At 47.0% G+C, this 16486-nt stretch overlaps 1 protein-coding gene across 6 annotated transcripts in view; it reads right to left on the bottom strand.

The window, feature by feature from the left end:
* Window positions 1–10019: 10019 nt before the first annotated feature.
* The window catches only part of GJC1 (gap junction protein gamma 1), a 38571-nt gene continuing 32104 nt past the window's right edge, over window positions 10020–16486 (bottom strand). For 4 of the 6 annotated variants that reach the window (XM_064733825.1, XM_064733824.1, XM_064733826.1 and 1 more), the window contains exons 3-4: window positions 14255–14324; window positions 10020–14147 (exon numbers count right to left, since the gene is read on the bottom strand). In XM_064733825.1, the coding sequence (XP_064589895.1) occupies window positions 12947–14128 (1182 nt within the window). In that variant the 5' untranslated portion in view covers window positions 14129–14147; window positions 14255–14324 and the 3' untranslated portion in view covers window positions 10020–12946. Of the gene's footprint in view, window positions 14148–14254; window positions 14328–16486 lie in introns of all 6 variants that reach the window. The other 2 variants (XM_064733829.1, XM_064733828.1) reach the window with 1 other exon arrangement.

The raw sequence follows: 16486 nt of genomic DNA, 5'->3' as shown, positions 1-16486 counted from the left end.
CGTGTTGGATGTGCCTGGCACAAGGGAGATGGTCCTTGGCCACCTGCCCAGGGCCACAGGAGCTGCAGGAGGAGCAGGTCTGGTGTCCAGAGACACCCAACAGCACAGGCTGCCTTTTCTCCGCATCACAAACTCTCCTTTCCAGCTCCTCCCCAGGCACAGAGCATTCCTGCCTGTCCTCAAGCTCTTCTCCCTCCTAATTCATGGTTCTGTCAGGGATTGTCCCATGATCAGCTCTGATCTCACTCCTCACCCTCTGCTCTTGCTGCACCTCCCACAGCAGCCCATGGGGGAAGCCACAGCCTCGTGTTCCTGTGCTGAGATCAGAAAATTAAGGAATTTTTTAGCTGGAAATTCCCTCTAAAATCATTGAGTTCAACCATTCCCAGCACTGCCAAGGCCACCACTGACCCCTGTCCCCAAGTGCCACATCCACAGGGCTTTAAACACCCCAGGGACAGTGACTCCCCCACTGCCCTGTCACACCTTATATATTACATATTACATATTACACCTTATATATTACATATAATACATAATACATAATATATACTATATACTATATAATATGTAATATATAATATATTATATATTATATGTTATATATTATATATTATATATCATATATCATATCATATCATATCATATCATATCATATCATATCATATATTATATTATATTATATTATATTATATTATATTATATTATATTATATTATATTATATTATATTATATTATATTATATTATATTATATTATATTATATTATATTATATTATATTATATTATATTATATTATATTATATTATATTATATATACTATATGTTATATTTTATATATTATATTATCTATATTCTATATTCTATATTACATGTGACAATGCCTGACACCTTTCCACAAAGCAATATTCCCAAGATCCAGCCTAAACTTCCCCTTGAGCTCATTTCCCCTGTCCTGTCCCTGTTCCCTGGAGCAGAGCCCGACCCCTTTGCTGTCCCCTTTGCTGTCCCCTTTGCTGTCCCCTCCTGTCAGGAGCTGTGCAGAGCCACAAGGTCCCCCCTGAGCCTCCTTTGCTCCTCAGCTTCTCCTCATCAGACTCCTGCTCAAACTTGAGAAACACAGAATTCCAAGCAAATCCCTCATTATTAGTAAACCCAAAGCAAGAAGGATCCAACGCCTCCCCCACGCTGTATCTGTGCCATTGCATAATGGGAAACCCTCAAAACTAAAATATCCCTTGGAGCTCATGATTGACCATCTGGCAGGAGGCAGGAGCTGCTTTTGGGGTGAGCATGAGGATAAAAGGCCCCAAGGAGTCCCCAGAAAGGTGTGGGGGCCCAGGCTAGGGGTGCTGGGGGGGCTCAGGCTGCCCTCCCATCACAGAATTGGGAGATTTGGGGCACCCCAGGAGCATCAGAGGGTCAGGAAGCACCTCTGCAGTGTGGTGGGGGAATGTGAGCCATGGGGGACATCCATGGATCCTTGGGTTACATCCCAAAGAGCACCCCAAAAAGATTTCACAGCCATGCTGATAAAAGGGAATTCTGAGCACAGAGCAGGACAAAGGGGTTGATTGCAGCTGAGGAACCCTCCCAGGGCTGGCACCTGCCTGGCACAGGGCTGGCACAGCACTCACACCTGGAGTAATGAGAGATTCCAGCTCCAGGAGTGATCCTGGAACACGGCAGGGCGGCATCCAGCTGTGCCAGATGTGCTCCCGGTGAAAAACAGGAGAGGACAGGTCAGGACAGGACAGGTCAGGACAGGACAGGTCAGGACAGGACACTCTGGTTCTCAGCGTGCCCTGCGATGGAGCATCTCCACTGAGCCTCTCTCATTTCAGGCCTTTATTTGACACATGGGAAATTCAGGGGAATTCAGGGATGGGTTTGTCACCATGGAGAAGCTCAGCAGGAGGAGTTTGCACACCTCAGGTGGAAGCAGATCCCAGCTCTGCCTCGCCCACGGTGGGAATTTTGCCTTTTAGGCTCCAGATGGAAACAAGACACCAAGGCAGGCATGGGGAAGAGGCCATTTGGGGAAAGGGCTGGGATTGCTCAGGGCACTCAGAAACAGCCATGGGGGCACGGGCAGAGGCAGCACCCGCTGCCAAGGCTCTGCACAGCCCAGGGGTGGTGGCTCCACCTCTGGGTGCACCAGGAGGAGCCAGGCAGGAATGGAATGGATCAGGAGAGGTCACAGGAGCTTTAGCAAGGGCAATCCCAGCAGGTCCTGGTGGTTGCAGTGACCTCCCAGGCTCTCCCTGCTGAGCCATTGGGGCTGAGCAGAGACTCACAGGAGATTAAAATCAAACCCACCTCACTCCAGACCCCTGCCAGGGGCAGGAACACCTTCCAGGATGATCAGAGCTCCATCCACTTGCAGGGTTTGGGCAGCCACAGCTTCTCTGGACAAGCAGTACTATGCCTCAGTAATAAAAATATTATTTTAATACTAATACTAATACTAATACTAAAACTAATACGAATACTAATATAATTATTTTATTCTATTTATTATTATAAATATACTTATTGTATTTATTATAATATAATAATTATTATATAATTATAATAATTATATTCTTATCTAATCATCATAATTATATTACAATTATAATAGATACCATTATATATTTTATAATTATATATAATATATATAATTTAATTATATCTATAATATATTATATAGATTAAATTTTATATATTATATTCTATATATTGTATATTATGTATAATTTTATACATATTATATATATAATAAATTTAAACTTTTATTGTAATTATTATAATTATTATTATATTTATTATAATATTATAATTATAATATAATTGCAAAAATTATATTATTATATAATTATTACAATTATATTATAGTTATAATATATTCTATGTAATATATATAAATACATAAAAATATAATAAAATATTATAATAATAAATATTATAGTAATAAATATATTCTTTCTTATACTTAATCCGAATCCATCCTCCTCCGATATAAGGAGGATGATCGATTTAGATTAAATTTAAAAAAGAAGATTTTTATCTTCCTCCTCCCCCCTCGTCCTGTCACAACAGGCACCACTGAAGAGTTGGTCCCCATCTTATCCCCTTAAATGCTGAAAATCCTGGGATAACGCAGAGTTCCCCAGTGCTCAAGGAATTTGCAGGTGAATTATTCAGCTTTTAGGCAAAGATCCCTGAGCTGAAACCTTTGCTGACCCCTGACTCGATTTCTACCAGCAGAGGGGACCCCACTACAGCAGAGAACGAGGACAGGAGCAGAAAATCGGGTTTCCCACAAAACAGACCCAGATCCAACCCCAAATCCCTTGTAAGGATTTTTAGAGGCTTGAGGAGCTCAGGGGAGGGACCAGCCAGGAGCACCAGGGATGGAGCATCTCCCTCCCAGAGCACTGAAAGTGGGGGGAAAGGGAAAAGGAAAGTGTAGGAATGAAGGGGATGCGTGTTCGGGATGGATGGAGAGGAGAGATCTCTGCAGCCAGGTTGTGGAACTTGGGGTTTATTGCAAAGGGCCTGGGTGCAGGGCCCTGCTGGGAGCTGCAGCCACAGCTCAGAGCAGGCTGAGAGAAGAGAGGGGGAGAGAGGGTGAGAGAGTAAAAGGCAAGAGCTAAGAGACAAGAGGTAAGAGCATAGAAAAATAAGTGCTAAATTCTTGTTCCAATACAATAAATCATCTTCTGTGTTGAGTATTCTGATTCTCACTAACAAATCTAGTACAATATATAAATCTTACAGCATTTCCATACAGCCTATAAGAATCATTACATTACCACACTGTGTTACATTTTAAACCCTACAAACTCCTCTTTGGGCCCCTTCTGCCAAGCTGTAGGGTCTGCTCTGACCCTTGGGCCTGTCTGCAAGCAGAGGGTGTTGTTCCATCCAAAGGGGATCACCTTCAGTGGCCACACCATTGTTTTCCAGTTGTTCAGTAACTGAGGGATCTCAAAGCTTGCTTTCATTTCAATCTCGCTGACAGTTTCCATATTCTCAAAATCTTTTGCCAGACAATCACATTGATAAGGTTTTCCTGGTTCATCTTCCCCAACAGGAAAGAGGAGCAGAGCCCGGGGTGAGCTCAGGGACTGAGGAGCAGGAGCAGCCCCAGGGCACCGGGGATCCCAGCGGGAATCCCAAGGGACAATGGGGACGGAGCTCGGGGTCAAAGCTCAGTCACACCAGCGCTGCTGGAGCCCAGACGATCGGGGAAAGGAAGGATTTTCACCGGCCAATGGCCCGGAAACAGCACTGAAGGCTTTGGTGTCCTTTAACGTCGCCAGCTCCGGAGGGAGGGCGCAGAATTCCCGGGGAAAACGGGGGAAACCCAAATCCCCGGCTGGAGCGGGCAGCAGCATCTCCCAATGCCCTTTAAGGAGCGCTGTCCTGCTGCCAGGCATCCCTCGGAGCTCTTTTCCAGCTCACAGCCCGTGTCAGCACAGCTCGCTTTAACCCCTGCGCTGCCAGGATGAAAGTTTGACAAGGAAGTCTCACAGATGCTTAGCAGAAAGATTTTTAAATATAGAATCTGAAGAAGGAATAGAAATTAAAGCAAATTTTGATGTAGAAGAAAAGAATTGCTGAGCCAGTCTTACTGGATAACCAAGGAGGCAAAGGGTGTGTGAGTTAGAAGGGGTTTTTATTAATCAGAGCAAAGGATAAACCCACCCCAAACAAAATGTTTTTACCAAGCAGAAAGAGAGCACAGGCAAACAAGTAAATAGAAAAAAGGTCTCAGAATTTTCCACTGCAAGAAAACTGAAAAACAACTTCCAGCTTAAACTGTAATGTACTGACTTTTAGTGATTGGAGAACAGTAACATGAATATGGTAATTACAGTAGTTATGATAGGCTAGAGATAAAAGTTAAGGTATAGATTGGTTCTACTGTATGAAGATGCTCAGCAAAGAAAAGTAAATAATGCATTGTAACCAAAAGAAAGGTATATAATGCATTGTAACCTAAACTAAGGGTCTCTGGAGCTGACAGCTGTAGGCACAGCTCTGTCACCCACAACCCTGGACTGCTGGAACATCTTGGATGGAATAAACTGCATTTTGTATACAATAAACTGCATTTTGTACACAATAAACTGCATTTTGGAGAGCCACCTGCAATCCCACATCTCTCATTCAGGCTCTTACAGCCAGGCATCCCTTGGAGCTCTTTCCCAGCTCCCAGCCCGTGCCATCCCAGCTTGCTTTAACCCAAAGGGAGGGTTTGTTTTCCCCATTTCCTGAGCTTTTCTTCCTGCTCTTTGGGAATTCAGAATGAGCAGTTTGTTCACTCAGGTCTCCCGAGGTCCTGGCTCTCCGCTCTGGGATGTCGGTGGTGCCTCAGCCTCCAGGTCAGGGAATTTTATGTAACTCCCTCCTCGCCCTGCTCTGACTCTCCTTTCTTCACAGGGATCCTCCCCTTCCTTCCCTGGACGGCCAAATACCCCAAATGGCTGAATCTGAGCACTGCAGAGCATCCTAATGCACTGCTTTGTTAAAAACCCAGCAGGCTCCTTGTGCTGCTCCATCCAGGAGGCAAGAGGCGAAAAGAAATCAGATTTCAGAGGCAACAGTTAAACCAGGATTTAATTCCACAGAATCACGGAGTCCTTGAGGCTGGAAAAGACCTCTGAGACCGTCAGCCTTGGGCACAGAGTCACACAGAGTGTCCCTGAGTGATTCAATCCCACCCTGCTGAGCCATGGGCTGTCCCCTCCTCTGTGCACAGGGGACAACACCAGGGACCTCTTGGAGACACTGCCAAAGGAAATTTTGGGGCAATCCCAGGTCCTGTGGCTCTCCCCCTTTCTCTCTCTCAGCACACATCTCCATCCTGCAGGGTGAGGTTGTTGATTTATTCCTGTTCCCAGCCTGCCCAGCAGCACCAGGTGGGGTTCACTGCTCAGCATCCCCTCACGGGCTCATCCTCTGCTCCCCTCTCTGTGCCTCTCTCCCTGCATTCCACTCAATAAATTCACTTTTTCTGAGGGGCAGAGAATGCATCTGGGTTTGTTCTCAGCCCTGCCAGGCTCCCCTCACCCTGCCCAGCCCCACTCCCCATTTCCTCACTCTCTTCTTACCTGTCTGCAGCAGCAGCGCCTCTGTCACCACCGCTTTTCCTGGCACTGGGAGGGTCCCAAACTTCCTTTAACTCTCTTTGAAGGCAGCAGCACCTGCAGGAGAGCTGGAGATTATTATATTATGTGTATTATATAGATATCAGAGATATAAAACCATCAAAATCAGACTGGTTTGTGTTGAAAAGAACTTTTTAAGGAACGTCCAGTCTCACCCCAGTTCAACTGTCACTGTCACATTTTCTGAAAAATCCTTTTTGCCCAGGATTTTTCTCCTGGGAAGTTGAGAAACCTCAGAGAAAAATGAAAACAATATTATCTCATTTGCTTCTCCTGTGTTTTGCTGCTTTGGAATGCGGTTTGAACATTGTTTACCAACAGATGGTTGTTTTATTGATTTCATGTGAATTGTTTTGATTCAATGACCAATCAGTGCCAAGCTGTGTCAGACTCTGGAAAGAGTCACAAGTCCTCATTATCATTTGTTGTAGCCTTCTGTCTGTATCCTTTCTCTATTCTTTAGTATAGTTTTATAGTATTTATATAAAATATATAATTATAGAATGCTATATATTATATACATAGTGTATATATTTTTATATTTATTATTATACTATTTTATTAATATTATTAATAATTATATTATCTTTATATAGTAGATAATATAATTAATAATTATTATTAAAATTAATATTAATGAATATTAATTATATTATATTTTATTTATTATTATATACTATATATTATATAGTATTCTATATAAAATATAGAATATTATACATATAAAATATATAGTATATATATTTTATATATAAAATATTCTATGTTTTATATAGAATATATAAAATTACATATTATGTATTCTATATATTCTATAGAATATATAGGATATTCTATATAAGAATTCTATATATTCTATAGAATAAATAAAATTATATATTATATAGTATTCTATTAATGTAATGTAATGTAATGTAATGTAATGATATGATATGATATGATATGATATAATATAATATAATATAATATAATATAAATCAGCCTTCTAAGAACATGGAGTCAGATTCATCATTTCCTTCCAAAAAACACCAGAAAACACCACAGCTCCACTCCTTGTGTCCTCTGCCCCAGAGTCACCAGAACGTCCTGTGCAATAAAAACAACAGGGAGGAGGACAGCAAATCCTGGCCAGCACAGAAATGGCTCCCGAGTCCCAGAAAGCGCTGATCAGATGTCTTTAAATCCTCCCTCCAAGGCATTTTGCCCGGCTATCAACATGGAATTTACACAACAGCAGAATGTCACGCTGCAGAAAACAAAATGTCATTTGCCCAGCAATGATGAGCTGGTATTTGGAGCCTCCTCTGATACTCAGAAAATGAATGACAATTTCCCCGGGAGCAGAAGCCCTCAGGCTCCTTCCCCTGCTGCTTTGGAGGGTGGATTACAGCGAGTTTTGGATTAACAGAGCATCCTTTAACTCGAGCAAACGGCTCTGCCCTTCAGGAGCTGCTCCAGGTCCCATTCACAGGGATCAGGCTCTGAGCACACCTCAATGAACAGCTCCTTTGGATGGAGCCTCACAGCAGCAAATCGTGTTCCTGGGAGCAGGAATTCCTGAATTATTCACAAATCAAGCTCCAGGAATGTAACACACTTCCACAAAAGCGTAGCTGAACTACAGGCAGGAACATTTAACGTTAACAATATTTAACAGCCAACCTATGCCTCCAAAGGGAAATCACTCTGCAGAGAGGATTTTTACCCTCACCCTCCCTTCCCAGCAGAGGAAAAGCACGTGGAGCTGTCAGCGGGCACCACGAAGGCTCCTCTGGGACCACGTCTAGACGTGTGGTGCTGGGAGGGCTCCTCAGGCGCCCCAGGCATCCTCCCAGGGCTGGCAGATGGGACAGGGACCCCTGGGAGCTGCTCTGCTCCCTCCTGGAGCTGCAGCTGGAGGCCACACAAACACCCAGGGGCACCTCCAGCAGCTCTGCACATCTGCCCACATCTGCAGCGCTGGGTGTGACCCCAGCTTTGACCTCTGCTTCTCCTCCTGACACAGGATCAGCCACAACCACCACAGGATGGGATTCTACCCGACCATTGTCCCCCAAAATGTGTCACCAGGGCAGGGTGCTGGGGCTGTACCCACATTTTCAGTTGGGGTTAAAATAATTTCAGACCTTCTCACTGGGAATTTGCTATTCAACAGAGGCTTCTGTACCTAAAACCAAGAGGTTTCTGACCCTAAAACCAAGAGATTTCTGACCCTAAAATGAAGAGGTTTCTGACCTTAAAACCAATAAGCTTCTGACCCAAAACCCAAGACGATTCTGATCCTAAATCCAAGAGGCTTCTGACCATAAAACAAAGAGGCTTCTGTACCTAAAACCAAGAGGCTTTTGACCGTAAAACCAAGAGACTTCTGACCCTAAAACAAAGAGGCTTCAGACCGTAAATCCAAGAGGCTTCTGTGGCTAAAACCAAGAGGCTTCTGCTCCTAAAACCAAGAGGATTCTGACCCTAAACCCAAGAGGCTTCTGTACCTAAAACCAAGAGGCTTTTGTACCTAAAACCAAGAGGATTCTGATCCTAAACCCAAGAGGATTCTGACCCTGAAACCAAAAGGCTTCTGTACCTAAAACCAAGAGCCTTTTGTACCTAAAACCCTGAGACTTCTGACCCTAAATCTCACCAGGGCAAGGCTGAGCTGGAGTTTGTGGCTGCCTGCAGGGACTCACCCAGTGTGTAAAGGGGGGGTCTGGGAGCAGCAGGAGCCCAAATCCCAGCGGTCCCTGCATGGTCCAGCAGCAGCCCTGGCCCCAGTTATCCCTGTACTGGAACCATGGCTCAGGCTGGTGCTGCCTTGGTCAGGCAAGGAGCTGGAAAAGGCATTCCCTGGCCCTCTTGGTTTTAGTGTCAGAAGCTGCTCGATTTTAGAGGTTGCCTCTTGGTTTCAGGGTCAGAAACCTCTTGGTTTTAGGATCAGAAACCTCTTGGTTTTAAGTTTAGAAGCCTTTTGGTTTTAGGGTCAGAGGCCTCTTGGTTTTAGGTACAGAATCCTCTTGGTTTTAGGGTCAGAAGCCTGTTGGTTTTAGGTACAGAATCCTCTTGGTTTTAGGTACAGAAACCTCTTGGTTTTAGCCACAGAATCCTGTTGGGTTTAGGGTCAGAAGCCTCTTGGTTTTAGGGTCAGAAGCCTCTTGGTTTCAGGGTCAGAAACGTCTTGGATTTAGGTACAGAAGCCTCTTGGTTTCAAGTACAGAAGCCTCTTGGTTTCAGGGTCAGAAGCCTCTGTTGAACAGCAAATTCCCAGTGAGAATGCCTGAAATTATTTTAACCCCAGCTGAAGATGTGGGTACAGCCCCAGCACCCCCTCTCCCAGGCTGTGCAGTCTTTGGGCCGCCCTGGCAGTGGAGAGAAGAGAATTTGTCATTGCTGGAGCTGGCCTGGGTGGCCGCCACCCCTCCTGCCCCGCTGCCCTTTCCTCCCTCCGGACAAACAGCTCTTGTTCCAACCTCCGGAATCAAACCCAGCTCGGTGCCAGCTGCGGGCAGGACAAACAGCCCGTGCCTCCTTCCGCAGCCCGGGGTCAGGCTGGCAGCGAGGGGACAGCGGGGACACCGAGCGGAGCCACCCGGTGACAGCCACAAGCGGGGCAGCAAACCCTGCCCGCCTCTCATCCATATGCAGAAATGCAGATTTCCCTCTTTGCCACCTTCTCCCAGCTTGGTGGGTTTTCCCATTTCTAATGTGGTTGTTCTCATCCTATTCTCATCTCGTTCTGAGCTATTTGTTGACCTAAATAAGGTCACATCTAAAAAAATTCCAAATTGTGGCTCTAAGACAAATAGCTAAATATCCCTCTCCCTCCCTCCCATAATCTATTGCTGGAAAAAAGAAGCCATCTCACTCAGACTGGAGTAATCCACTGGATTTAATACAATTTTTTTAAATGTCACCACAAATCCAAATTCCATCCAGCATTTTTTTGTCCCAAAGTCTCTCCTGGATGTTTATTTCAATTAAGCCAAAGCAAGAGCATTTTAAATTAAATTATTAGGGTTTTTTTTTCAAAAGGAAAAACAAAGTCTGATATTCCAAAACCAGCCACAGCCAGAACAGAGCTGGGACAGACCCCACAACCAGCAACACACGCTCAGCTCCAACCCAAATGTGCACTTTGTACACAATGAAAGTGAAAATAAAAAGCAGCAACAGAAACAACTCCATTAGTTGGGATTTTCAGAATGAATCCAGCACTGGGGTTGGAATATTTTGGACACTCTGCTCATTAACAGGGATTCACTGGGTGGGCAGAAGCCCACAGGACTTCACACAAAATAACACAAAAGCAGGTGGGAGCCTGCTTTAAGTCCTTGACAGAATTTGCTAGAGTTTGGGAAGAGAGCAGTGAGAATTTTCCCTGCTCTCACTGGGGAAGGGCTGTTCCCAAAACACATGGGGTTAAACATCACATTTTTGGGACACCAAAGAGAGCAGTGAGGATTTCCCCTGCTCTCACTAGGGAAGGGCTGCTCCCAAAGCAGCACATGGGGTTAAATGTCACCTTTTTGGGGCACTGAACAGAGTTAGGGACACTGAAGAGAGGAACTGGAGTGCTGGGGGTGATGAGCGCCCTGTGGCCTCCAGCCCTGCTTCCCTCCAGGCTCCAGGTCTCTCCCTCATATTTTCAGACCTGGTTTCCACCCAGCTCCCCAGCCACACTCACAGCCCCTGCCCACCACTGTGGCTTTCTCCAGGCCAGTTCAATCAGAGGAACACAAAACACAACAGCAGAGCTGCCCTGGCCCACACAGCTCAGCGGGCCAGCCCTGCCCACATCCGCTTGCCACACACGGCCTGGGGCACTCACACTTCCTTGGAGCCGCCACCCTGGCTCTGCTCCAGCCCCGGAGCAGCCAGGGGGCAGTGCCAGAGGCCAGGGGGGCAATTCCCTTCTCAGGGTGCCCCCAGCTCCAGAGGGGCGCCCACAGGGGCTGTGCTGGCTCTGGGCACAGCAGGGTTGCTCAGGGATAGTCTGGATCCATGCCAGGCCTGCCTGCTGTCCCAGAGGGAAAACAGAGCAAAACAAGTCAGCACAACACCCATTTACAGGAGGTGTTCGGGCAGAGGGGACAGCAAGGACATGCTGATGTCCCCTTGGAGTGAATTTAATGTGGGCATTGCCCCTGGATGTTCTGAGGGACAGGGAGAGGGCAGGGATTCATCTGTGTCCTCATCCCTCAGTGCTCCCAGGCTGCCCAGAGCAGCTGTGGCTGTTCCTGCATCCCTGAAGTGTCCAAAGCCAGGCTGGACATTTCTTGGAGCACCCTGGGATAGTGAAAGGGCTCCTTGCCCATGGCAGGGGTGGAATGAGAGGCTCTTTAAGGTCCCTTCCCACCCCAATCCTTCTGGGATGAATCCTGCTCCTGACCCAGATCTGAGGAGGGACAGAGGTAGCCTTGAAAGAGAACAATCCTGCTTGAAACAGGCCCCTAAAAGATATTAAAATGCATGGAAACCTGAAAAAAAACAGGGAGCAGAGCAAGGTCCTGAATCCCTTATAAATAGCAGCAGAAAGCAGAGACATTTATCAGTGTCTCTCCCAGCAGAGCCGGCTCCCTGCCAGAAAGACAGAGCCAAAGGCATCAGTCCCTCACTCCCCTTCTGCTAATTGTAAATTCAAGTTGAATGCCAAACCCACAGAATGCCAGGTCGGGCTGGTCTGTCAAGCAGAAAGCTAAATTATACATATTGCTGTGTCTGAACAAAACTTGGACAGAAGGGAAGGAAGAGGGGTCTGGAATAAGGCAGAATCATTGATATTCTGAGAGGAGCCGTGTGTGCTGCTGCAGGAGAGGGAGGGGATCCCACACTCACCAGGGCTCCAGCTGACCCCATTAATTGGGAAAGCACAGGAATCCTCCCCAAAAGGTAGCACTGCCTGCCCTTGGGCACAGGGTGTTACACAACAGAAGGCCTCACAAATTTCTCTTCCCATCACTCTCACAGGAACACGCTGAGTTACTGAATGCAGACATTTCCATTCAGTGTTTTCCTGGATGTTTTGCAGGAATTTTTATTCAGTTTTTTTCCTAGGTGTTTTGCAGGAATTTGAAGTGTCTCCTCCTTTCTGCTGTGTTTGAGGAGCCCTGAGCCCTCTCTGCCCCACAGCTGGCACTCCTGCTCCCTACACACACACATATTTTTCCTATATTTCATTTTCCATGGAGGAAAGAGCCTGTAGGACACAGGAGCTTCTGGGATGACACTTCCAGGTTGCAAGCAGCACATTAATTTAGTAAAGAAGCACCACTGACAGAGGTTTCCCAAATCTTTCCCCACCCATGAGCTGCCCACAGACTCCACATTCAAGGCACTTTGGAAACGCAGCATAGAAAAGTTTTATAAAAAGTTTTACTTGGAAAACAAGGAAGAACAATGACATAACTGCAGACAACAATAATAAAATTAACAAAATGCTAATGGCTATCCATTGCTTTGTCCTTGTTGATATAAAAAGTGTAACATCAGATCCAGTGTACAAATACAAAAAAAATTGTGCATAATAAATGTACTATAATACTGTACATACAGCATAAACCGTTCAATGAGAATGAATTAAATATACCTATTTGTCTCCTGACTTGGAAGACAAAAGAATAAAGTTCTAAAGTCCTAGAGTCAGTGTATAAACCCTTTCTGGGGCTGAATCACGAGCCAACGGTATCCCTGAAAATCAGCAGAGTCAAATATTCCCTTAATGGAAGCCATTATTCATGGGACTGCTGGTTATGATAAACTAGGGGGAGAAAAAACCACAGCATATCAACTGAGCCAACATTAAATCCAGACCGAGTTCTTCCCATCTCCTGACTTGCTACTGGCACTGCTTTTGTTGGAGCCAGCTTTGGATTTCTTCCCTCTGGAGCTGCTGGGGTTGTTTTGGTTGTTGTAAGCCTGGATGGCGAGGTCCAGGCGGTCCTGAGCCACTTTGATTTCCCTCTGCAGGATCTCCAGGTCGCTGGGGATGTTGTCCTCGTTGCTGCCATACTGCTGTTCCTGAGCTATGTTGGCTTTGTTCTGCCTGTAGGCCATCTTGGCGTTGGCCAGCTCCGTGCACTGCATCTGCTCTGGCTTCAGGGAGATGTTGTAGCCCGGGGGAGCTGAGGGTGTGTTCCAGGTGAAGGGGTAGTTAAAGGTCCCAGAGTCAACCATCTCCTTCTTCTTGGCGTTCAAGGTGTCGCGGATGGTGCCGAAGCCCAAGTGCAGCATCTCCCAGACGTTCAGGAGCAGGCACATGCAGCTCACGCCGTACATTATCAGCAGGAAAATGGTTTTTTCCGTCGGCCTGGAAATGAAACAATCGACGTTGTGCGGGCAGGGCTTCCTGCTGCACACGAACACGGGGCTCACCTGGAAGCCGTAGAGGAAATACTGCCCCACCAGGAAGCCAACCTCAAACAGGGCCCTGGCCAGGAGCTGCAGGACGTAAATCCTCATGAGCCCGTCCTCCCGGATCTGCCGCCGGCTGTCGTGCTTGGCTTTGGCCGGGCTCTGCTTCTCCTTGCTCTCCCTGACGCTCTCCACCTCGATCTCCGGGTACATCATGGGATCTTCCTCGTGGTCACCCTCAGCTTCCTCCAAGCCCCGGTGCTGTTTCCAGCGGATGGGCAGGCTCCTCCTCCTGGCTCTCCTGCTGGCCTCGCTGTGCTCCACCATCCTGGCGATTTTGTGGATGGCATAGCCCAGGTAGAGCACCGAGGGAGTGGCCACCAGGATGATCTGGAACACCCAGAACCTGACGTGGGAGAGAGGAGCGAAGGAGTCGTAGCAGACGTTCTCGCAGCCCGGCTGCTCCGTGTTGCACACAAACTTGCTCTGCTCATCGTAATAAATGGATTCTCCTCCCACGGCGATCAGGACGATCCGAAACACAATCAACACCGTCAGCCAGATCTTGCCAACAAAGGTTGAGTGGTTCTGGATCTCCTCTAACAGGCGGGTCAGGAAACTCCAACTCATGGTGGTCAAATGAGTTTATCTAAAAAAACAAAGAGCCCCCACATATTTATGAGTTTATCAGCTTAAGCCTAAATGGTTCAAACTCAACTTTTACACCCAACAGCCCTCCATGTTTGTGACCACCACCTGCTATCGGGATCCAGCTGCCAGAATTTGCTTGAAGATCCTACGTCTCCACCGCAGGCTTTTGAGGAATCTGCTGGAAGAAAAAGCAGCAGTTTAGAAAAATTTCACTTAAAAAGTGCTCCCAAAGCTACTCCCCAGCCCAAGACAGACACACAGCTGCTCTGTATGTCACAGGTGGATAAAAACATTTAAAGTGGAAGCTGAAGACTCCAAAGCACATTGGATGGGAAGACAAGCACCCATGAGATTTTGGGTGCTGTTGGCCACTGAGAAAAGGGTTTATTTGAATTTGTTAAAGCCTGGGCTGGTGATCAGGGTCTCAGCCACAACCCACGGGACACACTGCTGTCCTAATTCAGGAAGGGATGGCCCAGCCCACCTGTGATGCAAAGGCAGGACAACCTGGTGTCACCCTGAGCAGTGTCACCCTGCAGGGCCAGCCTAAGGACAGGGCCGGGCCAAGGAGCTCCTAACTATCCTGTGGATGGATTTGGGTCCAGCCCCTCTGGGAGGCTCAAACCCTTCCTCCCAGGGTCAGAAAAGCTTTCAGCGTGGATTCTGTAGTGAAAACCTGGTTGGGAAGAGTTACCTGTCAAAACTCTGAGAGGAGCAGTGAGTGGGGGGGGCTGAGGGGAGAAGGGAGGGCGCTGGCAGGAGCCGAGCGAGCGCCGGAACTGCCGGGGCTGGCACAGCCTGCCAGGGGCTGCCCTGCCAAATTCCAATGCCTGCAGAGCCCACGTTGCCCAGAGAAGCTGGGGCTGCCCCTGCACCCCTGGAAGTGTCCGAGTGTTCGAGGCTGGAGCGGGCTTGGAGCAAGCTGGGGCAGTGGAAGTGTCCCTGCCATGGCAGGGGTGGCGCTGGATGGGCTGCAAGGTCCCTTCCACCCCAAACCATCCCAGGACTAAATTTGCAATCCTAACAGTAAAAATCCCAGCCTTGGAAACTCCTGTCTGGCAACACTGCAGGCTCTCCTGGAGCTCCAAGGAGTGACACTGATAAAACACTGTTGGACACTGTTAGAGCAACAAGGGATGAGGCATCTTTTAGACTCTGAATGATGTCAAGCATCAGTTTGACATAAAGATTATTAAAAGAAATTATTACATAAAAAAAACATTTGGTGGCAGATCCTGAACCCAGAACTGGACAAATCTCCAGCACTCTGATCTTAACCTGAAGAAACTGTTATTCTTACAATAAAAATTAAGAATTCTTATGCTTAATCTGAAGAAATTCCAGGAGACTGGAGGAAAACTAATTCTTGGAACTATTCAACTTCTTCCACGTAACTACAGGGTTGTTTATAAGCAAAATAATTAAATGTGAGGAGATGAAAGCAATGCAGAATTAAAGGATATCAATGTGATCTCCCTCTGGTGGAATTCAGTGTTTCACTGAAAAGCCAAAAGCAGGGATATGCTGTGGATGGGCTGGGCAGGACATTTGATTTATCCCTTCATGACAGTGGGAGAAAAAAAATAGCACAGGAGAGTATTTAAAAAAGCCATATTAAGTGATCAGAAGTAACAAAAGTCTTGACAAATGATTCCCATATTAGGTGCAAGATCAGCTCCATAATTCCAGCAGCTCTGAAAATCCCTGGCAGCCAGGCTGATCTTCCCAAGCTCAGCTGGGAAATGGGCTCATGGGACACGAGTTTGCAGGCTGAGAACTGGAGATGGGAGTTACCAGTACAGAAAACCACGGATTGCTGGGGAGGCTGGAACAGCCCCGGTGCCTGAACCACACTCAGGGCAGCTGAGGAGCAGTTTTGTAACAGGAGGAGAGGTTGCTGTGGGTGCTCTGCTAACAGGGAAGGGAATGAGGCCCCTGAAGGATCAGGGTCTCAGGGAGTGTTGTAATGTCCTGTTTTAGACTTCTGGGTCCCGGGTCCCTTCCCAGGTGTGCCTACACGCCTCTCCCTCCCCCCTTGCCCCCTTGCTGAGTGAGTCCTGTCAATCAGGCTTAACATTCCAACAAGGCGTGGTGTGGTTGGTCGAGTTCAAAGGATGCCCCTCAGGCCCAGAGGTCATTGGCCTGTCCAGGTGTCCCTCGTCCCTTGAGACCCCGCCCCTCCCACCTGGTTGGTGGCTCACCTGTCCCCTCCCCTCCCCCTGAGCTTAAAAGGTGAAGCAGGCCATGTACGGCAATTCTGTTGGGGCTCTTCCCAAGATTCAGACCTGTGTCACCATGGAATAAACCTCTGGATATTAAACCCTCCAGCAGAATCCC

This window comes from Zonotrichia leucophrys, chromosome 27 (assembly GCF_028769735.1).
Source record: "Zonotrichia leucophrys gambelii isolate GWCS_2022_RI chromosome 27, RI_Zleu_2.0, whole genome shotgun sequence".
In the NCBI taxonomy this organism is placed as follows: domain Eukaryota; kingdom Metazoa; phylum Chordata; class Aves; order Passeriformes; family Passerellidae; genus Zonotrichia; species Zonotrichia leucophrys.
Note: the sequence above shows the minus strand (reverse complement) of the source record. Positions and strands in the feature narration are given on the sequence as shown.